The sequence below is a fragment of the Taudactylus pleione genome, unplaced genomic scaffold (genome assembly GCF_031769625.1).
Source record: "Taudactylus pleione unplaced genomic scaffold, aTauple2 ptg000095l, whole genome shotgun sequence".
NCBI classification, from domain to species: Eukaryota; Metazoa; Chordata; class Amphibia; order Anura; family Myobatrachidae; genus Taudactylus; species Taudactylus pleione.
In genome coordinates, this window is record NW_028284497.1 from 14,841,602 (window position 1) to 14,869,572 (window position 27,971).

The 27,971-nt window shown below is 41.0% G+C and overlaps 1 protein-coding gene across 1 annotated transcript; it reads left to right on the forward strand.

The window, feature by feature from the left end:
- Positions 1–27,904, forward strand: LOC148526620 (myosin-6). The gene is made up of 39 exons (XM_088469995.1): positions 1–34; positions 5,153–5,189; positions 6,314–6,522; positions 8,480–8,623; positions 8,822–8,978; positions 9,825–9,852; positions 9,933–10,038; positions 10,291–10,383; positions 10,624–10,687; positions 10,968–11,066; positions 11,261–11,364; positions 11,662–11,800; positions 12,468–12,586; positions 12,802–12,951; positions 14,810–14,980; positions 15,269–15,578; positions 15,667–15,737; positions 15,938–16,025; positions 16,217–16,334; positions 16,412–16,535; positions 17,127–17,263; positions 17,621–17,876; positions 18,407–18,649; positions 18,745–18,921; positions 19,007–19,152; positions 19,237–19,327; positions 19,536–19,925; positions 21,472–21,717; positions 21,951–22,147; positions 22,702–22,885; positions 22,960–23,125; positions 23,896–24,020; positions 24,207–24,515; positions 25,332–25,535; positions 25,816–25,941; positions 26,020–26,295; positions 26,459–26,554; positions 26,656–26,790; positions 27,782–27,904. Exons 3-39 carry the CDS (start codon positions 6,322–6,324, stop codon positions 27,803–27,805), a joined length of 5,814 nt encoding a protein of 1,937 aa, XP_088326121.1. The 5' UTR covers positions 1–34; positions 5,153–5,189; positions 6,314–6,321; the 3' UTR covers positions 27,806–27,904.
- The last annotated feature ends 67 nt before the right edge of the window (positions 27,905–27,971 follow it).

Here is a 27,971-nt window from a genome sequence, read left to right on the forward strand (position 1 = left end):
TGTCACCAAGGAAGAGTGAGCAGCCAGGCCTGGGGTAAGTCATTGGACATATACACACAGCAGGTACACAGTGCATTGCACTCAGGCTGGACACAGTGGTCAGGCATATATCTATGCATGCAAGAGGGCCAATATGAACAAAGGTTTGAAACACGGGTAATACATACAAGGTAGAGGGCAAAGTGATCGGACATAGATAATGGACCTAATTATCATAGGATAATGTGACAGACACTTTCCTTGAGCTGCACCATATTCTGTCCCATGTTATATCCCTATTGCATGTAAATAGTTAGAAGAACTAAGATACTGTCCACCAACCTGCAAGCTTTGTGACCTGCACACATCACACTGCATGAAGTTTTGGCAACCTGATGCCTTCAAGTTGATAAGGAACTACATATCAATGCATACCCAGCAAAGAATGTTAGGACTTGTAATGTAGCTCAATAGATTAATTATTCCTGCACTATATGCTGTGGAAATACAATCTTGTATCTTCCATAATCACTGACTTCATATACCATGTTTTTTTGTTGAGTAGAAATTTCAGAATAATCCTGACTTATTCACCATACCTGTATAGCACCTGTGAAGCCCTGGCCTCACTGAAGCCAGCTATTAGCGTAACCTATATTCTTATAGGCATTGCCTATGGTCCTTTGCGATATATATATATATATATATATATTTCATTCTTTAGTAAAAAATATTTTGTCCATTAGAAAGAACAAGATATGACCTTACTATCAATAATAAGTATATATGTTATTATACATATGTTTAAAGTCATCTATGAGTTTACTTAATGGTTTTAACCTTTACCACCCATCATGCTAAGAAGTAACATCCCATTAATATCCCTTATAAGTAATAATTTGTTTATGCACATACAACTATAACCTGCTACTGTAAACCCCCACTTCACAGATACATAAACAGTGTCTGATTGTAAAGTATCGCGGTGTACACAATATCACTTCTTTTGTTTTGTTTGGAAGATGCAATTCTCAATATGTGTATCTAGTCTATGTATTATATGAGCAAATATTTATTAAAGCATGTAAAATACAATACAATGTCATGCAAGGCATTTACTGGTCCTAGTATATAAATGATATCCAAATTCTGGCATCTATGCATATAAACTATAAAGTAACCTACTACACTACACAATGCTATGCCAATACATATGTAAGATTAAGAAGGGAGTGGTTACCGCGCTCAACCCCTGGATGGTGTATTTGATGCTTGTGTGTCTATAGATCAAACTGGTATGTGGGTTATAATGTAATTTATTAATACGATACGATATGGACTTTTATGTGTCAAAGAATAAAGTCACAGTGTTACACACAAATATACAAACATACAAGTGAATACATTCTGAATGGTACAGTTGCAGTAGGTCAGAATAAAGTATTAACACAAGAATATAAATGCCTGACCGGCAGTAGACGGCAGAGTGCGGCGTCCCGCAGTGCTGTTATAGCTGGTTGGCATGCGTATAGAATAATGAAGTCAGTGGTTAGTGGTGAAAAACAGGGGATATGTACGATCCAATAAGGTGCACAGATCGGATATAGAAAAAAATTGTTAAAAGGTTGAAGAAACGTGGCCAGGAATAGTTACTGTAGATGATGGTAGTGGCTGTTAATGCACAATAATTTGGATAGCTTGGAGAGTGAGGTAGAAACAGAACAGGGGGGAGGACAGAGTGTGAATCAGTCTCAGCAGAAGTGGATCAAGTACCATTGCAGATAGCCTCAGTTCCGGTATGCCTTATTCGGATGGGGCGCTGGATGGTTGTCAGCTGGGGTGGTATGCCGGCTTCCCTGCAGTGTGGGCTGCAAACGACGTGCCTGATGCGGCCGGATCGTTGGGCACACTGGGCTGCCTGGAAGTCGGCTGGTTCAGTCTGGCCACGGCTTTCCTTCTGTGGGTTAGTCGCCAAGCAATTAAACAGGAGACAATGCACTTACAACAACAATGCACTTACAACAATCTGCAAGCACGAATATTACTTATCCAGTCAACCACCACAAAATGGCCGATTAACCCCCCATCGGCTGGACAATGCAGTAAGCATATAGGAGCTGAAACATACAGAGACTCCGGAAAGATGGCCGCCAAGCAGTTAAACAGGAGACAATGCACTTACAACAATCTGCAAGCACGAATATTACTTATCCAGTCAACCACCACAAAATGGCCGATTAACCCCCCATCGGCTGGACAATGCAGTAAGCATATAGGAGCTGAAACATACAGAGACTCCGGAAAGATGGCCACCAAGCAATTAAACAGGAGATAATGCACTTACAATAACCAGGAGACCTCACCTCCAGCCCCTAACCCAATCAGAACAGGGGGCAGTCTCACGCACCACCACCCTATCAGAACAGGGGGCGGACCAATGCACCACTATAAACCAACGATGAGACTGAGTTTCCACACCCCCAGAGGAAGGCCAACCCGGCCGAAACGCGTTGGGACACACCCACAATCTCCAATCATTCGATCAAGATACGACTAGTACCATCCAGCAGCCCCAGCTCCCGGCGTCACGTGACCGGGATTTCCAGATGCCTACCCGGAAGCGAAGGAGGAACGCAGACCAGCGGTCCCCAGCACCACCAGCTAGGAGGAAGGAACGGTCCCCCCACGACTAACCCACAGAAGGAAAGCCGTGGCCAGACTGAACCAGCCGACATCCGGGCAGGCCAGTGTGCCCAATGATCCGGCCGCATCTGGCACGTCATTTGCAACCCACACTGCAGGGAAGCCGGCATACCACCCCAGCTGACAACCATCCAGCGCCCCATCTGAATAAGGCATACCGGAACTGAGGTTATCTGCAAAGGTACTTGATCCACTTCTGCCGAGACTGATTCACACTCTGTCCTCCCCCCTGTTCTGTTTCTACCTCACTCTCCAAGCTATCCAAATTATTGTGCATTAACAGCCACTACCATCATCTACAGTAACTATTCCTGGCCACGTTTCTTCAACCTTTTAACAATTTTTTTCTATATCCGATCTGTGCACCTTATTGGATCGTGCATATCCCTTGTTTTTCACCACTAACCACTGACTTCATTATTCTATACGCATGCCAACCAGCTATAACAGCACTGCGGGACGCCGCACTCTGCCGTCTACTGCCGGTCAGGCATTTATATTCTTGTGTTAATACTTTATTCTGACCTACTGCAACTGTACCATTCAGAATGTATTCACTTGTATGTTTGTATATTTGTGTGTAACACTGTGACTTTATTCTTTGACACATAAAAGTCCATATCGTATCGTATTAATAAATTACATTATAATCCAGATACCAGTTTGATCTATAGACACACAAGCATCAAATACACCATCCAGTGGTTGAGCGCGGTAACCACTCCCTTCTATTTGCAAACCTAAGAGGACGAGGCACCTCTGTTCTACTCGCAGCACACCCCGCAACAACTAGTGTCAGTTATCCAGTGCGCAAGGGACCCATTACTCGTTTATACATATGTAAGATTAAGTTTAATATTTCATCCTTGCAAATGTCCTTGGCACTTACTCTGTACATATTCCCTTGTTCTGTATATTATATTCAAGTCTTGGTGTCTGCTCTACTACTGTGATTATAATGAGAGGTATACAGCTCCTGCACCCACCTCATACTTGCCTACTTTTAAAAAAGCATTTCAGGGAGATTGTGAAAGCAGCACCTATGAGCGCGTGTTACAGTGGTGCGTGTACTGATAAATCTGAGAGCCGTGTCTTAAACCTGACTTACATCCAAATGTACACCAGCCCAAAAGCAGTTAGTAAGATCTGTTTGTTGATGAAAACACACTAATACTTTGCAGAAATTCATAGGGATCATTGTGCCTTATAATAAAAAATGCAAGGAAATTACACTAATGATCCCATTTGAATGTGTATATCTATTATGTTTTTTAATATAACAGCCTCATAATGGGGGTAAGGATGAAATGAGGGAGATTGCTAGACTCTTCAGGGAGACAGGGAGATTGCTACTATTTCAGGGTTTCTCCCTGACAATGAGGGAGAGTTGGCAATTATGACCCACCTAGAGTACTACTGTGTTGTCCATTTTGTGACTTGACTTGAAAACAGGCTGTGGGTTTTTATAAAAGAATACCAGTGCATTTGTACTAGGCTATTCCTGCAGTGGTATTGCAGTATTATAAAAGCTGTGCAGCATTGGATGGTTGACACCTAGTGATGTTCTACAGTAATGTTGAGACATATTATATAGATTTATATCAGTGGGATAACCTATACTTTGATTACGTGTATTGAGACATCATTAGAGTGGCATATTTCTGTGGTATCTGTATAATGACATATATAGTTTCAATCTACTAAGGGTTTTGGGGGGTCTATTTACTAAGCAGTGTTAGGAGACAGAGTGAAAAGTGATAAGTCTGTGATAAGGTGCCAGCCAATCAGCTCCCAACTGTCATTTTTCAAACACACCCTGTGATATGATAGTTGGGAGCTTCTTGGCTGGCACCTTATCACAGACTTATCACTTTTCATTCTGTCTCATAACACTGCTTAGTAAATAGACCCCTTGGTGTTATACGTATTAATCATTTCTAGGTTTTCCATACCTGTACTAAATATTGCATTTACATCAGAGCTTCCTGTATTGTGTGATATTTTTGTCAGTGTACTTGCAGTAGTGTGGACTACGTCTATCACTTTCATGGAGTCTTTTGTAATAATAGTGTGGTTGATGTCAGTAAGGCTGCAGATGTTTATTATGCTGGATGTTTATAAATGACACAATGTTGAGTGCATTGTGTGTGGGAAATATACAATATGATATCACTGTAAGATGTCCTCTATACATCACCTTGTGCATCCTCATCTCTAACACCTCAACTATCTATCAGACACTCACTTCATTTTCTTCTCCCCTTCTATAAATACACGTCTGTGTCTGTTCTAGTATCTGCATCATGTTATCACTTGGCTCTTCTCTGTCTTATCTCTCCTGCCTCCAACACCTCTAATATTAATCTTTCTGTCCAAGACTCATAACCCTGTCTGACATGTTCCTGCTGCAGAGTCTCTCAGTATTTTCTTTACCAACATTCATTCAATCTTTCTTCTCCTTTCTGCACAGAACGTTTCCTCTCTCTGGTCCTTTTGTTGAGAACAAGGTAAGAAAACTTTCCCTCAACTTGCGTTTACTGTTTGTGTTTTCCAATGACATTCCGAACATCAGGAGGTTGTCCAATAAGGTCTGCATCCAGCAAATCAAAATACTGTAGCTAGGAGAAAGGTTATGCCATGGACATTGTAAAAAGATCAAATCTGAAGTTTTGATCGGCCTTTATCAAGGCACAATAAAAATACATACATATACAATAGTCATATTAATGTAATTAGCCACAACCAATGCAGTTCCACTTAGCCAGAAGCTGAAATAATCTTTTTTGTCTGATGTACTAGTCTTGTTTTATTACTATTTATTCCCAATTGTAATGTGTTGATGGGCCTTCTGGCATTATATTATATCAATAAATGTTAAAACATTAGTCACAATTCTGGGATAACTAGGAGACCTGTGTGGACCACCTTCGAAGTCAGAGATTGTTTCTTAAATATAAAGTCATTTCTTTGTTTTCAATCTGACATAGTCCAAAGGGAAGTAAAAGTATTTACTCCTGATCCACCGATGTCCAATGCAAGGGATGTGGACCTGATACGATTACGATGCATCCATATGCTAGTATTGCTTGACACTAAATGATCAGAGCAGCGAGTCGTTGGAACTCCATTTTGCTGAGAGATGATCACTTGCAGGTTCTCACATGGTGCGCATGTGATTGGCTGACAGTTACGGGAGTCCAAGAGACTTCTTGCTTTGATCCAACAATAATAGAGACTCATCAAATCGCTAATCTCTATTTCAATGGGGCTATTCATTTTAGTTGAATTTCTACATGTAGCACACACTCTGGAAACCTACTTAAAATTACTGGATCGTGAATGGAAAAATATCCAATATTTAGGGAAATTCTTTGTTAAATCTGATTTTTGGAATTGCCCTCAATCAATCAAAAATGCCACACTTTATTTCATTTAAAAAAAGAATGGCTTTTGTGCAGATTAAAGAATTTATTGCATTCTAGGACTATTTTGATTGATTTATAACTAGTGGATAAACTGGAGTTTGGTTTTACATCAGTGTAAAGCTACATAACTAGAGTGTTGCTACATTAGTATTTAAAACTGTCATATGCTATGTAACAGATAATATTTATATCTTTCTCTCTTGCAGACTTTAGAATGGGTGACGCAATGATGGCGGATTTTGGGCCTGCTGCCCCATTTCTCCGAAAATCGGACAAGGAAAGACTAGAGGCTCAGACTCGTATCTTTGACATTAAGACTGAATGTTTTATCGCTGACGTGCAGGAGGAGTTTGTGAAAGCCAAAATCACCAGCCGTGAAGGGGGCAAAGTGGTCGCTGAGACTATAGGTGGCAAGGTGCCTAAGTGTAATACACTGTTATTGTCATGTGTGTAAAACCAGTATCCGGCCCCCAGAAAATATACCTATAACTAAGTTTCCCTTATTACATACATACATAACTGCTGTTAGGAAATGTATATAGTGACACCTAGAGAGGACTACAGTATATAGCACATAATTTTGTTGAACTAATGCTACCTACTGTTTTAGACTTAAACATGCCATACATTGAAACTAAACAAATGCATATAACTTGAATTTTCTTAAAAGTGTTATTATTTAAAATATATATATATATATATATAATTTATATATATATATATATATATATATATAAAATCAATATGTTTATACACAGTATAGGTATATAGTAGGAGATATACAGGGGTATTCAATATGGGTGCGATAACATTGTTTTTACGTTAATATCGGAGCTATGACGTCATTATCGCAGGTTTTAGTTTTACACTGTATTCAATATCAAAGACTTATCGCAGTTTTGAAAAGTCTTTGATAAAAAACGGGGATAACTTTTCACCATTGAATAGGTGTCGAAAAAAAGTGCAGAATTGGGGTTTAGGGGTGCAGGCTTAAAAAAATAGCCTGCACCCCTGGGACTGACATTTAAAAAAGAACTGTGTCAAAAAAAGTTTTAAAAAAAATAGGGACACCCCAAAAAATTGATTTAAAAATTGGGGTGAAAAAAAAAAATGGGAAAAAACTGTTAAACAATAGGGAAATAGGTTCAGGGCTATTCTGTAAGTATGCGGCAGGTGTTTTGAAGAATAGATTTATAGCGGCAGGTGCACAAATCCAGAATTAGTAAAAACTGACTTTAGGGACATCAAAATATGCTAGTACCCATTTTCATGTACCCCAAATTTGATGGGACCACTTAAAAAAACGAAAAAAATAACCTAAGTGCTCTTCTGCAACACTTCTTCAATGTCTGGAAAAAAACACCTACTGCGGCTATATAAATCCCCGACTTTCAATTAAAGGCTAAAACAGGGAGTACCCATAGTGTTCCCCCATGTTTTTACAACTTTAGGGGGGTCTTACAATTATTTTAAGGAAAAATTCGTAACTTTACGCAAATCCAACTTCAGAGTTTCCCGTTTTCGGTAATTTTATATTGAATACGGGGATAAGCGGAAGCGCGCACCATACTTTAACGCAGGTAAAAACTCCGATATGAAACGTTAACTTCGGCAGTGAAGTTAACGTTTCATATTGAATACCCCTCATAGTTTGGCAACATTTTGCACGCTCAGATTGGTCTATCCTTCATCTACCATCAATGTTAATATGTTGAACAGTAGCAAAACGGAACTAGAAATAAAACATATAAACGCGTCCTAATATTATTATTATTATCCTTTATATATATGGCGCCACAAGGGTTCCTTGTGGCGCCATACTAAGGCAGCACCTTACTAAGTACATAAACAAATGAGCACACAAGACAAGTACATAAACAAATGAGCACACACACAAAAAAACAGTTATTAAACAGTACAAACAATGCTGGACAAATACATAGTTTATACATTTCTGCATAACACTTAAATAAGCAACATGGTGTCAGCAACCAAGGGTTGGGTGCTGTTGTAAATTAAAGTAGGAGTAACTGAAGGAGAAGCACGCAAGGGAAGAGGGCCCTTACATTCTAAAGGGGAATATAGATTTATGGGGGGGCAGAAGACAAACCGAATATGAGAAATGAAACAGCATTGTATGACAGGAAATCCTTTACCCCACTAAGATTAGGCACATACAATTGTACACAGTTATGCTAAAAACCGATTACTATCAAATAATGTGCAGATTCTTAAATGCAAAAAACTCTCCGTTACACAAACTTTCCCCTACACAAATTTCTTTGCAAGTCACATTCTTGCAATGTTCCTAAATGTATTGACTAAAGCAGTCCTCTTCATGTATTGGTAATTATTATTTTTTATGGTTCCAGACCGTCACAGTGAAGGACAGTGATGTTCACCAGCAGAATCCACCCAAGTTCGATAAAATTGAGGACATGGCGATGCTGACCTTCCTGCATGAGCCAGCCGTGCTGTACAACCTCAAAGAGCGTTATGCAGCCTGGATGATCTATGTGAGAAACTAGAACATGTAATCTGTATATTCTGCTTTCACCCTTACTCCCTTCCCATAACTACCTTAGTTACAGTTCACAGATATATATAATAAAAGATTCTAAGGTAATAAATTAGTCCTGTCTCTACAACATATATATATATATATATATATACACCATTGTGAGCTTCAGGTATGTTACTTTCTCTCCTCCCAGACATATTCAGGTCTGTTCTGTGTGACCGTGAACCCCTACAAGTGGCTTCCTGTGTACAATGCAGAGGTTGTGGCTGCTTATCGTGGGAAGAAGAGGAGTGAAGCTCCACCTCACATCTTCTCCATCTCTGACAATGCCTACCAGTACATGCTGACAGGTCAGGCCTCCTCAACTCTGTATTTAGTGTATGTATGTATGTATATATATATATATATAATATATATATATATATATATATATATATATATAGTTTTGTAATGTTCAAGAATAGACGACAAGCTGTGTTAGAGTTCAACATTTTGGTCTTGTGACACTACGTTCTTGATAAAGGTCGCAAGAACAAAACGTTGAACTCAGACACAGCTTGTTGTCTATTCTTGAACATTACAAGACCTTGGATCGCCGTTTATATCTGGGCACCTGGGCAAGTATTAACCCTTTATCTGTGGAGTGCCGGCTTAACGTGTGTATACATATATATATATATATATATATATATATAGTGCTTTGAAACCCGTGTCCAGAATACTGAAAAGCCACATTTGGTACGAGCTTGTGTTCTATCTAGGACGGTGCAAAAAGTGCCAACATTCCATCATGCAGAATTAGTGGTATTAGATCTCCAGCTATTTGGTGCATATATGATAATTGCTATTTGTATTGTAAAATGTTTTTATATGGAAATATTGTTTTAATAAATGTTGTAATATTTGTATTAGATGTCAAAATGTGTCACTATTGGGTACAATCAAATTAATGATATATCAACATTCATGAAACTAAAATGTATATACATATATATATATATTATATATATATATATATATATTCTATGCAGCTATGTCCTGCACTTTTCCATTCATTATGAACTTTGTATCTGTTCTTACTATCCCTACAAAAGGCTTCTTTGTCCCACATACAGTATATGTAGTGTGTAGTCATGTACTGTCTGATCCAAGTGTAATTGAGATTCAATAGGTTTCTCTCTTCCTTTTCCTCATAGATCGTGAGAACCAGTCCATCCTGATCACGTGAGTTTATCTTCTTCGCTTCTACATCTCTAACATCTGTGTCTATGTTGCTCATTGATGTCTCTTATTTTTCTCTTTAGTGGAGAATCCGGTGCTGGGAAGACTGTAAATACCAAGCGTGTCATCCAGTACTTTGCTAGTATAGCAGCAGTTGGAGGAAAAAAGGATGCAGCCAGTGCCAACAAGGTGAAGGGGCATAAAGTGCCAGTCTGCGTACAGCAATGACTGAAAAGAGACTGTAATAATGAGGTGTTGATGATTGGGGTTTGCGGGACTAAAGTGGCTGAATCTGGACAGGAAGTTAGGAGATAGAAATAACTGGCAGGGGATAATTACACTAATGGGCATCATGATAAAGAGAAGAAAAGTGATAGAGAGATTATATATAATTAAGTGTATTTACCTCAGTATCACGGACCTAGTATTGCTTTATCCCAGGGAACTCTGGAGGATCAAATTATCCAGGCTAACCCTGCACTGGAAGCTTTTGGCAATGCAAAGACTGTTCGAAATGACAACTCCTCCCGATTTGTAAGTATCTTACCTCTCACATCACATTCTGCCCATTAGCTAACATGCTATGTATCCACGTCTTCTGCTTAAATGAGTTCTCTTTGCTTTTGTCCACAGTGTTACTCTTCTGTCTGTATCATGTTACCTCACTCTCTGTCTCCCTTATCTCTGCCATACTAACTCTTGACCTGTGGATTTGAATCATCCTCTCCTCACCTGCCTTTCTGTCTTCTTCCCTCTTATCCTCACATCGTCCAGGGTAAATTCATCCGAATCCACTTTGGTGCCTCTGGAAAGCTGGCTTCTGCTGACATAGAGACCTGTGAGTTCATTTCTTCCCTTCTGTAACCTTTCCAGGTATAAATATAAATGGCTTACTGTATCACCTGGGAGTTATGTCTAGACAGATATGTTCTCAGTACTTTGGACTGAGCTGAGTCTATATACAGTATAATATGCAGTATACCATTCCATAGGTAAACATGAACGAGTTTCTCTTAATCAGTGACAATCATGATAGCTCTTATTGCTTCATAGATCTTCCTTCCCATTTACCACCAGCTGTCCCCTTACTGTGTCTCCCATCACTCTTTTTCCCTCAGATCTCCTAGAGAAATCTCGTTGTATCTTCCAACTGAAGTCTGAGAGGGATTATCACATCTTCTACCAGATCCTGTCCAACAAAAAGCCAGAGCTTCTGGGTGAGTCTTTCTATGTCCATCTTGTTATCTGCGGCTAATGCCATTATGTAGCCACCAGTCATTTATGCTATTCAGCTAGGTTAGAGAAATTGAGCTGCACTAAGCACCGCTATCCCTATTTGCTGTATTAGGATGTTTTATACAGTGATTATTTATATGCCTATTATGATATTTTTTGTGGTTCTCAATGGCAGACATGCTCCTGGTTACCAACAACCCATATGACTATTCCTACATCTCCCAAGGAGAAGTCACAGTCGCCTCCATAGATGATTCTGATGAACTTATAGCAACAGATGTAAGCATGCTTCCATGTTTAACTAATCCTAAATCAATCCAATGCACATTTGCACCTGCTCATGAGGGTCCCTCAATATATGACCACATCACACTGACTTTCTCATCTAACTTTCTGCAGTCCCCAGCCTAATAAAATAGTGATAGTGATCAATACTATTTCACACACTTTGCTAAATATTCCTCACCAGTAAATATATTATATCTGTTGCATTATCTCCCTTCCCCACAAATATTCTATTTTATGGTCTACCTTCAATGTGCCGGTCATGTTGTCTGTCATACCCTCTGACCCCAGAGTGCCTTTGATGTCCTGGGTTTTACTGCTGAGGAAAAAGCTGGTGTGTACAAGCTGACTGGATCCATCATGCACTCTGGAAACATGAAGTTCAAGCAGAAGCAAAGGGAAGAACAGGCAGAACCAGATGGGACTGAGGGTAAGGAGGATGTATTATACATAGTGCACTGATTGTGAGCATTACAGTGTTGTGCAAAGAGGAAAACTTAACACCCTCTGTCAGAAATGGTATTGCAAGTCTGACCGTCACAGCTCCCATGCATGAGAATAAGGTCTTGTCTGAGGCCCTGTACTCCATTTGCCCACACTTTATAAAAAAATCACCAAGACTTTATTATAGTTGTTTAGGTAATACCAGTGTTTCAAGCAAGTGCCACATTTTTGTATAAACAATTAATTAATTGCTTGACCAGAGCATTTATCTGCAAGAAAATAAAGTGTGACAATGCTTCTCTAACTTCTATTGTAAAACAATCTTACTGACACTTTCAAACTTGTCAGTAAAATGGCTTGCTCGTGTGAATAGCTCTGTTGTGAATTGCATCCATACTTCCCCAGTGGTCAAATCTGCTGTATTGGCTTCCAAGATTACACAACATTAGTCGCAAGGCATGCACAATCCTTAGTCATGCACAGATGCCATCTTGTTAATTTTTCTGGTCTTCAAATTAAATACATTTACACCAAATATAGACAGTCTCATAAATGTGTCTGTCCTACTCTTTATATTCAGTATCACATCCCGTCCCATGTCCCCCCCCCCATGTTAAGGCTCAATTATCACATGAACCTTGCTTATGTTCCAGAGGCTGACAAAGCTGCCTACCTCATGGGCCTGAACTCTGCTGACATCCTCAAGGGTCTGTGTCACCCCCGGGTCAAAGTGGGGAATGAGTATGTCACCAAGGGACAGAATGTCCAACAGGTTAGGAAATTGTTATCTATTGAGAATTTTCTTTTATCTTATTTCCACAATGCCTCTATCTTTGATATATTTACTGTCACCTCTTATTTGTGGTATCTTGGCTTGCCTGTGGGTAACCTGGCTCCTTCCCCTTCCAGTCTGTTCCTTCTTCTTTTCTATTTTCTTCTCTCTCTTGCTTTGCCTGCTCTCATTTCAGTGTTTTCCTCATTGAGTAGGTGAACTATTCTATTGGTGCACTGGCCAAGTCAGTGTATGAGAAGATGTTCCTGTGGATGGTGGTGAGGATTAACACCACCCTAGAGACCAAGCAGCCCAGGCAATATTTCATTGGAGTGCTGGACATTGCAGGATTTGAGATCTTTGATGTAAGTATCAGGTCAGTTAGAGGAGTATTGAAGCAGATGTGCTGAATAAATAAGTTCAGTTGTCACTTGTTTAATAGTTTATAAGGAATGGGATTGTAAAGCCGGTGGCTGTTTAGCCGCCGGTTCAAATCCTGACTGCGTGAGCCCGAAAGGATGAAATGCAGACAGCAGAGGTAAGTAAAGCTAACCCTCCACTCTCCCCCCCGTAACCCTAACCCTCCCTTAGGGGTGCCTAACCCTAACCTCCCCCTTAGTGCCTAACCCTAACCTCCCCCCCAGGGGTGCCTAAACCTAACCCCTCTCCCCACTCCCTAAACCTAACTCTGCTGAGGTGTGCCTAAGCCTAACCTCTCCCCGGGGGTGCCTAACCCTAACCACCCCTTCCCCTAGCCTAACCCCAACACTCCCGGGGGGGTGCCTAACCCTAAGTCCCCCCCGGAGCCCCCTAACCTATTCCTCCCCCCTGGGGCTAAGAAGACGCGCGCCTCGGCCTTACCTGGTTCGGGCCCGCGTCGTTCTGGATTCCATCACCGGGATTATTTATTTATTATGATAGGCATCGGTATCTCGATGCCTATTATACATCCCTAGCCGGCATTCTGCCGTCGGGATTGTGACCAGCAGCCGCCCTTAACTACATCCCGTTTGGATCTATACAAATTTACCAGGTTTAGAAGATCATTCATTTAGGTCTAGACACAGTTAGTAGTATAAATGAGCATGATTGGACTCCATTAAACATGAGATTGGGATTACTATTTCACACACTTTGCTAAATATTCCTCACCAGTGAATATATTATATCTGTTGCAACTCTAAAATAGTTAAAAGTTTGCTTTAAAAAAAGGAAAAATTAATACTGGGCATTTTAACATTGATCATGGCATGATACACTGAGTATATACATGCACAGCGGAATCAGTATGAAATACCGCCGGCCCTGTGGCCGACAGTTCGAATCCCGGCAGCGGCAGGCCGACAGAAGCAGAGTTCCCAGCAGCGGAAGCCCGACAGCGCTGGAAATCCCGATTGTCCCTAAGGTAAGTATCTACTAACCTAACCCCCTAACCCTAACCCTCCTTAGGGGTGCCTAACCCTAACCTCCCCCCCAAGTGCCTAACCCTAATCGGGATTAAGACAGTCGGTTTCCCAATTGCATCCCTGCACAGCAATGGCAAAACACTATTTGCAGTCTGCTATTTGAAAGCCTTTACGCCACATTAGATTGTGAATAGTAAAACCTAATGCAAGGCAATGCTGAAGAGATATTGGCCCTCATTCAGAGGCGGTCACAAGAAGCAACCGCTCGCTCTGAATGAGGGCGGGCGCTTGTCTAATCAAGTGCGGCCTCCTGGTCGATAGCTAAGCTGTGGGTTACCACCCACAGCTTTAGTGACCGACCAGGTTGATGGTTGCGATGGTCAAGACCATCGTGGCTTGCGACGAGACCCTAAGGTTGGGTATCGGCAACCGCGAGCCCCAGGGAGCTTCCTGCTCTGTTCGAGGAAATTCTCTCTCACTCCGGGGCTTGTGCACACGCAGTGCGGCCGCTGCGCGTGTGCAGGGCATAAACATTGACCCGGTTGCGAGCGCTCAGAGCTTGCGACCGGGTCTGAATGAGGATCATTGTTTTGTAAACTCTAAAGTAAGTCATTATCCCAGAATAATACAATATGTGAAATATGTTTTCTATAATTTCAGCCTTAATTTGTATTCAGCTTCCCAATGCTAGAATGATATTGTGAACTAGAAGTGCCCTGCTTCCATTGTTTTTCCCATTTCGTTCTTGTCCAGATTGTCTATTTCTACATGTAACATACATAATATTCCTTATTTATCAACCCATTTCTACCACCAGTTTAACAGCTTTGAGCAGCTCTGCATTAACTTCACCAACGAGAAGTTGCAGCAGTTCTTCAACCACCACATGTTTGTGCTGGAGCAGGAGGAATACAAGAAGGAGGGCATTGAGTGGGAGTTCATAGACTTTGGCATGGACCTGCAGGCCTGTATTGATCTCATAGAGAAGGTGAGGGTATCTTCTGGTTATACAATCAGTAACAATAATGAGCTGGTCTGTGAATGTAACTATTCACTGGCCTGATGCTTCTGAGTGTTTGTAATTTATGAGTACTGATTACAAACAGATTTTGTATTCACTACTTGACCTATGTTGTGGAATAATGGGGGTGGAACATGGTCATGGTTGTGAGAACACACCATTATATATAAATGTCACCTGTAATGGCCAGGAGCTGTCTCCACTTTACCCTATCCTATTACCACAGAATTCTAACACACTTTTGTTTCTCTACAGCCCATGGGTATCATGTCTATCCTAGAAGAGGAGTGCATGTTCCCCAAGGCATCAGATGTGACCTTTAAAGCCAAACTGTACGATAATCATCTGGGCAAGTCCAATAACTTTCAGAAGCCCAGGAATATCAAGGGGAAGCCTGAGGCTCACTTTGCCCTAATGCACTACGCTGGCACAGTGGACTATAACATCATGGGCTGGCTGGAGAAGAACAAGGATCCACTGAATGAGACTGTGGTGGGGCTGTACCAGAAGTCATCTCTCAAACTGCTGGCCCTTCTGTTTGCCAACTATGCCAGTGCTGACTCAGGTAGGAATTTTCTGATCTGATAACATGACTGATCTGCTCATTTCTAGTGTAAATAGTAACTGTTTTGTTTATTTCTCTCATCCTACAGACAGTGGTGGTAAAGGCAAAGGAGCAAAGAAGAAGGGTTCTTCTTTCCAGACAGTATCTGCTCTGCACAGGGTAAATAGGTCTCATAATTCAAATATGTGTCTCTGCAGCACACAGGATATGAGGAAATGATAATTGTTTGTTTGAAACTTACTCAATTTCATTTCATAAAAATAATTGTACGCTTAATGTATCAAAATCCTCCATTGGCTTGCATGTCTAGGTCTGTACAATGTACCATGTGTCTCAACATCTGTCTTATACTTCAACAGGAGAATCTCAACAAACTAATGACCAACCTGAAAACCACTCATCCTCACTTTGTACGTTGTATCATCCCAAATGAACGGAAAGCTCCAGGTATTAATCAGAAAATGTACCTTTGGGCATCCAACCTCTTCCATCCAAATCACTTCACCACACATTTTCTGTTTTATTCTCTGGATGATATGGTTTTTTTATATGCTCTGAATGAGACTAGTTGTAGCACAGATAATACCATACCTCTTCTTGGTGTAGTTGCCATCTGAAGATGTATTTGTATGTCTTAGGTGAAATGGACAACCCCTTGGTGATGCACCAGCTCCGCTGTAACGGTGTGCTGGAAGGTATCAGAATCTGCAGGAAGGGATTCCCCAACCGTATCCTGTATGGGGATTTCCGGCAACGGTACGTCTGTTTAACATTTGTCGCTATCACTATTAAAGGTAATCAAACTTTTTTCATGGATCATTTTTTTTCTACAGTTATCGAATCCTGAACCCAGCAGCCATACCTGAAGGGCAGTTCATAGACAGCAGAAAAGGGGCAGAAAAACTTTTAGGATCACTGGAAATTGACCACACTCAGTACAAGTTTGGACATACAAAGGTGATAGTCCATTGGTATTGTATTTCCCTGCATCAATGAATTGCAACATTAACGCAATATGGGCCTGATTCAGAGGCGCTCGTTGTTTGCGAGCGCTCGCTCTGAATCAGCGCAGTTTGTTTCTTGTTTGTTTCAGCCTCCAGGCCGCTCGCAAAGCTGTGGGTGACCAGATGGGCGATGGTCGCGATGAGAGGAGGGTCTCGGCTCCCGCAAAGCCCGAGTGGACTTCCTGCTCTAATAGAGCAGGAAGTCCACTACTGGCATCACGAGTGATGTCAGTAGGGCCGCCCACAAATGGCAGACGTTCCTAAGGGAACGCCTGCGTTTGTGCAGCCACCCCCCCTCCCCGCCTGCAAAACGGGGTGAGCTGTCAATCAACACAGACAGCCGCCCCATCTTGTAGTGAGCCCCGGAGCGACAGAGCTGCCGTCGCTCGCTGGGGCTCATGCATGCGCACACCAGAGGCGGCGCATGCGCAGTGGGGAACATCAACCCACTTGTTAGCGCTGTACGCTCGCGGGCGGGTCTGAATCAGACCCTATGTCCTTTAATTGGAGACAAATATCAGACACCATATTTTACATTTTTCAGGTATTCTTCAAAGCTGGTCTGTTGGGACTTCTTGAAGAAATGAGGGATGAGCGACTCTCTAGGATCATTACTCGAATCCAAGCACAATCTCGTGGATTGCTGATGAGAAGAGAGTTTAAGAAGATTCTGGAGCGGAGGTGAATTGACACAAAAATATAAAGTCTGGTCCCTCTAGTCTTCAAATTGTATAATTTAGTTCCTTAAAATGGATTTAACATTGTCCTATGCATCTGTCATTGTAATATCCATCTGCAAATATATACTGGGATTCCATGAATAATTTCTATAGGAAAAGGAGTAATAATATTCCTCTATTGACTTCTGTGTCATATGTCCTCTTTCCTAGCTATCTGTTATCTTCTAAATTGTTCCAGTACTTTTCATATGTTACAAAGTTTGCATTGCTTCACCTTTCCCTCTCATCCCACCTCTATAATTGTTGATCTTATGTTTTTCAAGTTTTTCCTAATTCACCTTATGATATTTTGCATCAGAGATGCCCTTCTGGTAATTCAGTGGAACATCCGAGCTTTCATGGGAGTCAAGAATTGGCCCTGGATGAAACTTTATTTTAAGATCAAGCCCCTGCTCAAGAGTGCAGAGACAGAGAAGGAGATGGCAAACATGAAGGAAGAGTTCCAGAGACTAAAGGAAGCTCTGGAGAAGTCTGATAGCAGGCGTAAGGAGCTCGAGGAGAAGATGGTGTCTTTGTTGCAAGAGAAAAATGATCTGCAGCTACAAGTTCAATCTGTAAGTCTGCTAAAACACAGTATATGGAGGGAGATGTATAAATTCTTCTAAAGAGTATAGGTGGAGAAGTTTCATATAGCAACCAATCAGCTTCTAGCTATCATATATAATTCTTTCTTTGTAAATCAATTGACTTCCATCCCCTAAAGCTAATATGTGTGTTCCAGAGCAGAAACACTTGACTGAAAACCATGTTCCTAACTAAACACTCTGCTGAGTCAATTATAAGGAATGCAGGATAATCAATAATTTGATTGCAAACAAACACGGCTCACAGACACGATGGTTTTTTATACATTTTAATTAGATAAAGATTCTTTGTTTTTTTGGGAAGATAGAGTTTTATAAAGGTCAAAGGAAACTAATAATCAGTGTAGAAGGAGGATGTGGTGTGCAGTGAGGGGTGATGTGCGGAGTCCTCACATTGTGGAACATGACGAAGATTTGTATCAAAAGTTTCCTTTTCATTTAGTTACTGGTTTTTAATTAGGTTTCAAAAATGTCTCTATATTAAAATATAATTGTAACAGGAACAAGATAACTTGAATGATGCTGAGGAGAGGTGTGAGCAGCTTATCAAGAACAAGATCCAGCTGGAAGCCAAGCTAAAAGAGCAGACAGAAAGGCTGGAAGATGAGGAGGAGATGAATGCAGAACTGACAGCTAAGAAGCGGAAGCTGGAGGATGAGTGTTCTGAGCTCAAGAAGGATATTGATGACCTAGAGCTGACCTTGGCCAAAGTGGAAAAGGAGAAGCATGCCACAGAGAATAAGGTGAGGCCTTTTCTTTTTCATATAATAATTTTTCAGGTATGTGGGTCTTCGCTTCCTTTCCTTTTTCATCTCATCTAAATAATTGGGTCATTCAGGTCAAGAACCTGACTGAAGAGATGGCTGGTCTAGATGAGATTATTGCCAAACTAACCAAGGAGAAGAAGGCTCTGCAGGAGGCTCATCAGCAGACTCTTGATGACCTTCAGGCTGAAGAAGACAAAGTCAATGTTTTGACTAAAGCCAAAGCCAAGCTTGAGCAGCAGGTTGATGATGTAAGTGACACCTTTAGTCTGCAGACTAGAGCCATATGGGTAGAGTTGGATGAACTCACAAATGACGGTTATTTGTTTTCCACAGCTGGAGGGATCTTTAGAGCAGGAGAAAAAAATTAGAATGGATCTGGAACGAGCTAAACGAAAGCTGGAAGGTGATCTGAAACTGACTCAAGAGAATGTTATGGATCTTGAGAATGACAAACAACAGCTGGAGGAGAAGTTGAAGAAGTGAGTATCTTTCTTCAGTGTTGTTTTTTTTTATAGTATTCTCTGATTATAATAATGCAATATTATATTATATTACTCCCATAGGAAAGAGTTTGAGATTAGCCAACAAAATAGCAAAATTGAAGATGAGCAATTACAAAGCATACAGCTACAGAAGAAGCTCAAAGAACACCAGGTATATGCAAAATATGTTTCCAATATTCTAAGTAATAATCACTAGTGACATATCTCTAATGTGGTCATCTTAATTCCATAGCTTTACATAATGTATCTAAATTAAATTGAAATAGCTGAATATACTACTTTTTACTTTCATCATATTAGATGCTTTAGTTTCACATGTGTTTTCCTATGTCATCCTTCTTCTATCATTCTCTCTTGAGGCTCGTATTGAAGAGCTGGAGGAGGAGTTGGAAGCAGAGAGAACAGCGCGGGCTAAGGTAGAAAAGCTTCGCTCTGACCTGTCAAGAGAGTTGGAGGAGATCAGTGAGCGACTAGAAGAGGCTGGAGGAGCCACCTCAGTGCAACTGGAGCTCAATAAAAAGAGGGAGGCAGAATTCCTGAAACTGAGGAGGGATCTAGAGGAGTCCACTCTGCAATCAGAGGCCACAGCAGCCACACTCAGGAAAAAGCATGCAGACTCTGTGGCAGAGCTCAGCGAGCAGATAGACAATCTGCAAAGAGTCAAACAGAAACTGGAGAAGGAGAAGAGTGAACTGAAACTGGAGCTAGATGATGTAGCATCCAACATGGAGCAGGTGGTAAAATCCAAGGTAAAGGAGAGATCTGGTTTCCATCTGTATATTCCATTTCTCTTGTTTTATTGTTTACATTCTATTTGTTAGCTGGCATTTTCATGCATTCATTCTCATGCCCATATAATCAGTTCCCTGTTCTGTCATATTTTATTAAACATATATACAGATGTGTCCACATACATCTAGCCTCCTTGCACGTAAAACAAACCTTCTAGTTGGGCCATGCCATTGCGTGACTTAGTAGCACCGAGCGTCTTTTCATGCAACTGTTTCCCTCAAATTGCGTCTTATTCGCAAAGCTGTAACGTAGCATTCGAAACGCTACGTTACAGTGTCACAGCCGCTGACGCTGTACGTAGCATTTCGCATGCAGATACAGCCGCAGTTGCACACAGCATATAGGCATGCCAATTATCATTTTAATCAGCATAAGCTGCTTGTGCGTCCTATTCGATCTCTTTACAAATAATATACATTTTAAGGGAAAAAGTCACACAAAAAGACACCCGGCGCTACCGAGTCGCACAGCGCTCACGCGTTATGTGTAACGCGACTTGTGGCAAATAGAGGATAGATACTGTATATGTGGACACATCTTAAATTGTAGTCTTCCTTTGTATAATGAGCATCTTGAGGGTGCAAAAATGAATCCATCACAGTGATTTCTGACTTTGCAGCTGCAAAATAGCATTGAGATAGTTTTAAACATAATTTTGTGTTTCCTAATTGATGCACATCTCTTAATTCCAGTTGTATTGTATTTATTATTATACTTTCAATTGCATAATCATTATTTGGAAAAATTGCAGCTGATTGGGATGTGCTGCCTGACAATGGATGTTATAGAAACATAAAAATGGATTAGAAAAATAGACATTAAAATGAACCATTTGTCAATTTTACTTGAATTAAACTTTTTACCCTGTATGTAAATGGAGCTCATGATGAGCGTGAACACATTTGCATCCAATTTCGCAGACGTAAAATTTGTTTATTAAAATAAACACAAAACATTTGTTGTGATAGTGAAATACACATTTGCTTCTAGGACTGTATATAATGTAAAAATACAGCAAAAAAAATATACTCTAAAAATCATAAAGTCTATGCACAAGCTATGAAGAAGATACTTATCAGCTTCAGAGGTGAATCCATTATCAGCCAATCAGAAATGGCGTTTGTCATCATTGTGTATTGCGCTAGCCCGTTGGTACCTGCAATTGAAAAGCCTTTGACAAGCGTATATATACAGCTTAGTAACAGTCTGCAACTGTTGGCAGTTACAGGAAGGTGCCATTACTGTTCTTGTCCTACGTTAAAAAATCCTTTCTTGCCCCCATATCGCAAGTGTCAAATGGATGCCTGTTTTTTGGGCATGTGCAGAACCAGTTTGCCTAATTTACCTACAAACTGATGTAAGTTTAACTCGGCATCAACCCCAATATATCCAAATCAATTATGAAAAAAAAAATATAGTGATAAAATTGATTTACTGTGTAATCAATTTGTAATAAGTGTAACGAAAAACAATTCCAGCTCTGTTCTCTGTTCTGATATCCAGGCAAACTTAGAAAAGTTGTGCCGCACATTAGAAGACCAGATGAATGAACACCGGAGCAAGTATGAGGAGTCTCAGAGATCACTGAGTGAGTTTACCTCACAGAAGGCGAAGCTGCAGACAGAGAATGGGGAGCTGTCCCGCAGGTTGGATGAGAAGGAAGCATTAGTGTCCCAGCTGACTCGGGGAAAGCAAACGTACACTCAACAGCTGGATGACCTTAAACGGCAAATGGAGGAAGAGAGTAAGGTAATCATTGTGTGATGAGGAAGGAGTCTCTACAACTTCTGTAAAATATTTGATAGTCATTTCAATAAATTAAGACTTGTTTTAGATTTTGGTTCTTAAGAAAATGTTTATCTAGTATATACTTTATCATGGGAGTTACTTTATTTCACTATATTGGCCATTGTGGGAGCTCATTGCATATCCTTACTTCTTATATCTGCATATAATAACTTACACCTTTCTCTTTCCATAAGGCCAAAAATGCTCTAGCCCATGCTCTGCAGTCTGCTCGTCATGACTGCGACCTTCTGAGGGAGCAGTATGAAGAGGAACAAGAGGCCAAGTCAGAGCTGCAACGCATTCTGTCTAAAGCCAATTCTGAGGTGGCCCAGTGGAGAACCAAATATGAGACCGATGCTATCCAAAGGACGGAGGAGCTAGAGGAGGCCAAGTAAGTGAGATTGTTTTAGGTAATTAGCATTTTAGTTCAGATTCTATTAATTTCTGTGAGATTAACTAAGCTACTGTCATTTTCTCCGTTACACCATTGTTGCTTTATTCCTTAGCTTGCATATGTATTCTGTTATTGCTTGTTGAATGATGCCTGACCACCTCCTCACACTGCCTGAGTGATCCATTGCTTCTCTAACATCGGCTCAGGTGTCTTAATGCATCTCAGCTTTAAAATTCCTTTCAACAGAGAAGCTTTTTGCTTGGATTATGTTTCATGCTGTTGTATAAGACGAGCATAAAGCTTGTTTGTTAGAAGGCTCTGCTTCGTCCTGTGCCGCCATGATGGTTGAAAAACTTGTAGGTAGAAACAAAGTTCATGGGAAGGTCCATTGCATGAATACGGGAATGCATGACTCTTAAAATAGTATATCTATTTGCACATATGTATTTATTATTTGTTGCTGATTGTCCCAGGAATAGTTATAATGTCTAGAGCTCAGGCATCTCGTCTGTAACCTTATGATATACGCTCAATCACACCTTCTTTGGTAGGAAGAAATTAGCGCAGAGGCTCCAGGAAGCAGAAGAGGCTGTAGAGGCTGTAAATGCAAAATGCTCATCTCTTGAAAAGACCAAACACAGACTGCAGAATGAGATAGAGGATCTGATGGTGGACCTGGAGAGATCCAATGCTGCATCTGCTGCACTGGACAAAAAGCAAAGGAACTTTGATAAGGTGATTAAGAATTATTTCATGGGAGGGAAAAGTGTGAAATAATGGGCTGGCTCTGACCATCTCATGTTTTCCAGATCCTAGCTGAGTGGAAGCAGAAATTTGAGGAATCACAGACAGAGCTGGAGTCCTCCCAAAAGGAAGCTCGCTCCATCAGCACTGAGCTATTCAAGTTAAAGAACGCTTATGAGGAGTCTCTGGAGCACCTTGAGACTTTCAAGAGGGAAAACAAAAACCTTCAAGGTAAGAAATAATTATTCCATAAATAGTTAAATGACCACAATGAATTTTAACATGTATATATATATATATATATATATATATATACAGTACATACTGCATTCCTTACAACAATGCGGTCTTCTTTTTACATATCATACAAGAAAGGTAAAGGTATTTCTAATAAGAGTAAGCGGTGGGTAACAATAAGGGCCTGATTCAGCAATATACGCAATTCTGCGACTTACACAGAATGGGCGATTATTTGCCATTGCGCATGCGTGTAAGTTGCTCTGCGCACACATCACGATCGCTTTGCAATTACATACGCACTTAGGAATCATTGACATAGTGAAAGCCATGTGGTCAGCATTTCAGGGAGGGGGGGGGCATTAGGTGAACGCAGGCGTGTCTGATCGTTTAAATGCCGTTCCGTGGGCACGCACAAATTAGTCATTGTGATTGCTTTTGCAGCATGAGACCTTTCTGCGTGCAAGGAGAGCTGCAGTTTTTGAGACAGGTCAAATCGGCCGCAATGGCCGTCTGATCTGCGTCGGTGTTACCGATGTTTACGCATATAAGCGACGTCGGATGCAGATGAGAAGGCAGCAGTGGGCATCCCTATGCCCGGGTAAGCTTTTTAACTATGGGCATATTTTCGCAACTGCATCCGTGCGAAATCGCAGCTGTGATCTCATTAGCGTCCTCTGCTGAGTCAGGCCCTAAAATAACTATTCAGGGAACTCCAAATCGCTATTGTGACGTCTATTTCTAAATACATAATTATTCCACAGAGGAAATCTCAGACCTAACAGAGCAACTGGGAGAGGGTGGAAAGAGCATTCATGAGCTGGAAAAGATTAGAAAGCAACTGGAGCAGGAGAAGATGGAGCTGCAAACTGCTCTGGAAGAAGCTGAGGTGAGGACACTGGGGGTCATCAGAGGAAACACTTACAATAGAGCTGTCCTATATTCAGCTAATTTGATAATCTACCATGTTCATATTGCTTTGGATAGAAACCATGATACACTTGTAAATATAGCAATCAGATTCCTATAAAACTGCTATATATTTAGTGTGGTGAAATCTGTCTTTCCTCTTCAGGCCTCATTGGAGCATGAAGAAGGCAAAATCCTGCGTACCCAGCTAGAATTCAACCAGATAAAGTCTGAGATTGAGCGGAAATTGGCAGAAAAGGATGAAGAGATGGAGCAAGCTAAGAGGAACCACCAACGTCTGGTGGAGTCACTGCAGACTTCACTTGAGGCTGAGACCAGGAGTCGTAATGAGGCCCTAAGGATCAAAAAGAAGATGGAAGGTGATCTAAATGAAATGGAGATTCAGCTCAGCCAGGCTAACCGTGCTGCAGCTGAGGCCCATAAACATCTGAAAGTGGCACACAGTACTCTTAAGGTAAATTGCTAGGCTTTAATAGTAGATGTACTTATACAGTAAGAATTCTCTTCCCACCTCAGCTTTTCCCATGTGAGAATTTTTCTTATAATCGCTTGTTCAAGAACAAGCCGCACTTAGACGGGATTCAATTAGTCTTGGTAATATACAGTGTGCTAATTGATCCCCTGTGGCTATTCAATTAGTCCCAATGGCAGTCCGTAGCCTTCACTTAACAGGGATTTTTTTTCAGGTTGATCTGACCTGAAAAGAAAGCCCTGATAAATAGACTGTTAACGGGTGTTAAAAAAGGTCTCGGGTGAAAAATGGGCTGGAATTGAATAGCCCCAGGCGTTAAAGCCCAAGACTACCACCTTTTTTCACCCCCTAATTGAATTCTATGTGTTAAATTGAGATGAGCAATTTGAAGATACAAGTAGATAACACAAAAAAGCTACAGAGGAGAGCTTGCATCTCTATAATGACTGCAAGGTGTTTGGTGCATATGGGCCCAAGTCAAGAAAATACCAGTAGTATGGCACGCGCACAGAAGATAGCAAACACTCTGGAACTGCGCCACAGTCTTTGCTATCTTAGGTGCAGTCGCCAGCGCCATATTTCCAGGGGCAGGGAGCCCACATAAAAAACATACACACAGGATTCCTCATTTTTTAAAATGGCCCCTGACAGAGGGCCAAAAACAAATTCACCTGCACAGATATCACCCTTGTAATGTAGTGGCTGGTATTTGTCAGTACTCTGTGGGTTGACCAATGTAACATCATTCGATTTTATGGTTGGCTGTTAATAAGATTAACACTCTGATGTTGCTCATAGGACACCCAAATTCAACTGGACGATACAATAAGGGCCAATGATGACCTTAAAGAAAACATTGCAATTGTGGAGAGGAGGAACCTGCTGCTCCAGGCTGAGCTGGAGGAACTGCGCTCACTGTTGGAACAGACAGAGAGAGCACGAAAGCTTGCAGAGCAAGAGCTGATAGAGACCAGCGAGAGAGTCCAACTCCTGCACTCTCAGGTCAACGGGGAACATGATTTTCTCATTCCATAAATAATGTGTTATTCATTTGTTACTTGTAACTGAGTAAATGAATGATAATTTATGCTACCTTTACATGACTAGAGGACTTGCATTTACATAATTTTTTTTAACACAATAGCTTTTTATGCTTAAACACATAACATATATATTTTTTAAGTCTATTTTATTAATCAGATTTTACAACCTCCCAAAATAAATTCCAGGCTTAGTTTGCACCTTTCTTTTATTATGTTGTGGTTCTATTTTTCTCCCACAGAACACCAGCCTGATCAATCAGAAGAAAAAGATGGAGTCTGACCTGTCCCAACTACAGACAGAGGTTGAAGAGACAATTCAGGAATGCCGCAATGCAGAGGAAAAGGCTAAGAAAGCAATTACTGATGTACGTAACTAGTAAGCGACTTCTCCGATTTACCCAGTTCATGGCTTAATACCTGTTTCACACGTGTCCTGTGTTTAGGCTGCCATGATGGCTGAGGAGCTGAAGAAAGAGCAGGACACGAGTGCCCATTTGGAGAGGATGAAGAAGAACATGGAGCAAACCATCAAGGACCTTCAGCAGCGTCTGGATGAAGCTGAGCAGATTGCCATGAAAGGAGGCAAGAAGCAGCTGCAGAAGCTGGAGGCTCGAGTCCGGGAACTGGACAATGAGCTGGAGGCCGAACAGAAGCGCAATGCGGAGTCTGTGAAGGGGATGAGGAAATATGAGAGGCGCATTAAAGAGCTCACTTACCAGGTATGCCATGTAGATTATGTCATTAATAATGTAACAATTGGTAAAGTAGTATAGTTTATCGGTAGAATACTGAGATATATGTGCATATTATGACTAAATATATCAACTAGAGCACATTTATTTCTGATCTCCACTTTCTCTATTCTTCCAATTCTCTCTACAGACAGAAGAGGACAGAAAGAACATGGCTCGTCTTCAGGACCTGGTTGATAAGCTGCAGCTGAAAGTAAAGGCTTACAAGAGACAGGCAGAAGAGGCTGTAAGTAACTACCATGTAATCTGCTGTTCTTATTTTCTGTCCCATATCTTTATTACTCTTTCTGTATTCAAACATGTTTTATCTCTATGTTTTACCTATAGGAGGAACAAGCCAACACAAACTTGGGCAAGTTTCGTAAAGTCCAGCATGAGCTGGACGAGGCAGAGGAACGAGCAGACATTGCAGAGTCTCAGGTCAATAAGCTGAGAGCCAAGAGCAGAGATGTGGGAGGCAAGGTTAGTGTTAAAGAGGAAAATGTGTATGTTTTACACAAAGTGTAAACAACTAGCAGCTTCCCAGAAACACATGACTGAGAATCATCAATAATAATCCAACAAAAAGTAGGCATAGTGCCATGCACAGAGCGTGGACCTGATGCTGAGTCGGACGCAGTGGAGCGATGTTTTATGTATTTGCATGCGCCTGAGACGCACAGCACATGTGTCCTGACTTTGTAAAAGACACACAGAGATGTTGCGTCTTATAGGAGTGTCACGGATGTGTCACTGAAAGCGGTTGTGAACAAAGGCACTGAACCACTCACATAGGGGGGAGGCCATACTATGACAGAGAAACCTGCACCTGCATCGGGTGCAAGGTTCGATCGTACGACCGATGGTGCATTTAAAGATGCACCAAGCGATATTTCAGCGTCTATAGATGCTGATAGTGGGCCTCCCAGTCCTTGCACATTTGAATGCACGCATGTACGCCAGGGAATCGGCACTAGCATTATGTCATAGGCGCCACTGTGTCCAATGAACTCAGAAACAGGTCCAATGACTTATCTTTCAAGCTTTATCTTTCATGCTAATGTTCTCTCACACTCACACATACATTTACACTGTGCTCTCCTACCCAGTTCTGTTATTGCTGTTTTTCTTGTCCACATAGATTCTTCTTCATTAATTGGAAATAAACTGTATAATACAATGTATCTGTTTTTAAATTGGCTTATAATAATCATTTCATGTGTGGCCCCTCAGTGATCATTGGCCAGCTGAATTAGATAGGATTTGATTGTCACACTGTTCAATCTGGTTTTAAGATGATCACAATGATATATCGATCGTATAAAGAACTGGCCAGAGAATAGGGTCTGCAAATCTATAACACTATCTGCACATTTACCACTAATCTTCAGTAATCAGGCTGCTGACGGACCATATTCTGAGGATAGCTCACAGATTTCACCTCTGTCATATCCTCTTTGTGTCTCTTATACAGCAAAAGGTCCTTGATGAGGAGTAAAGAGGAAACGTTCCCAGGACTGCTAAATGTTTTAGTGAAATTGTACATACTCTGTAAACAATGTTAAAATAAAGAGTGTCTGCAAAATGCAAACCACAATTTTTGTTTAACTCTCTGTAATGATGTCTGTGCACTGATTTGCCTTATGTACCTTATTCTGAACTTT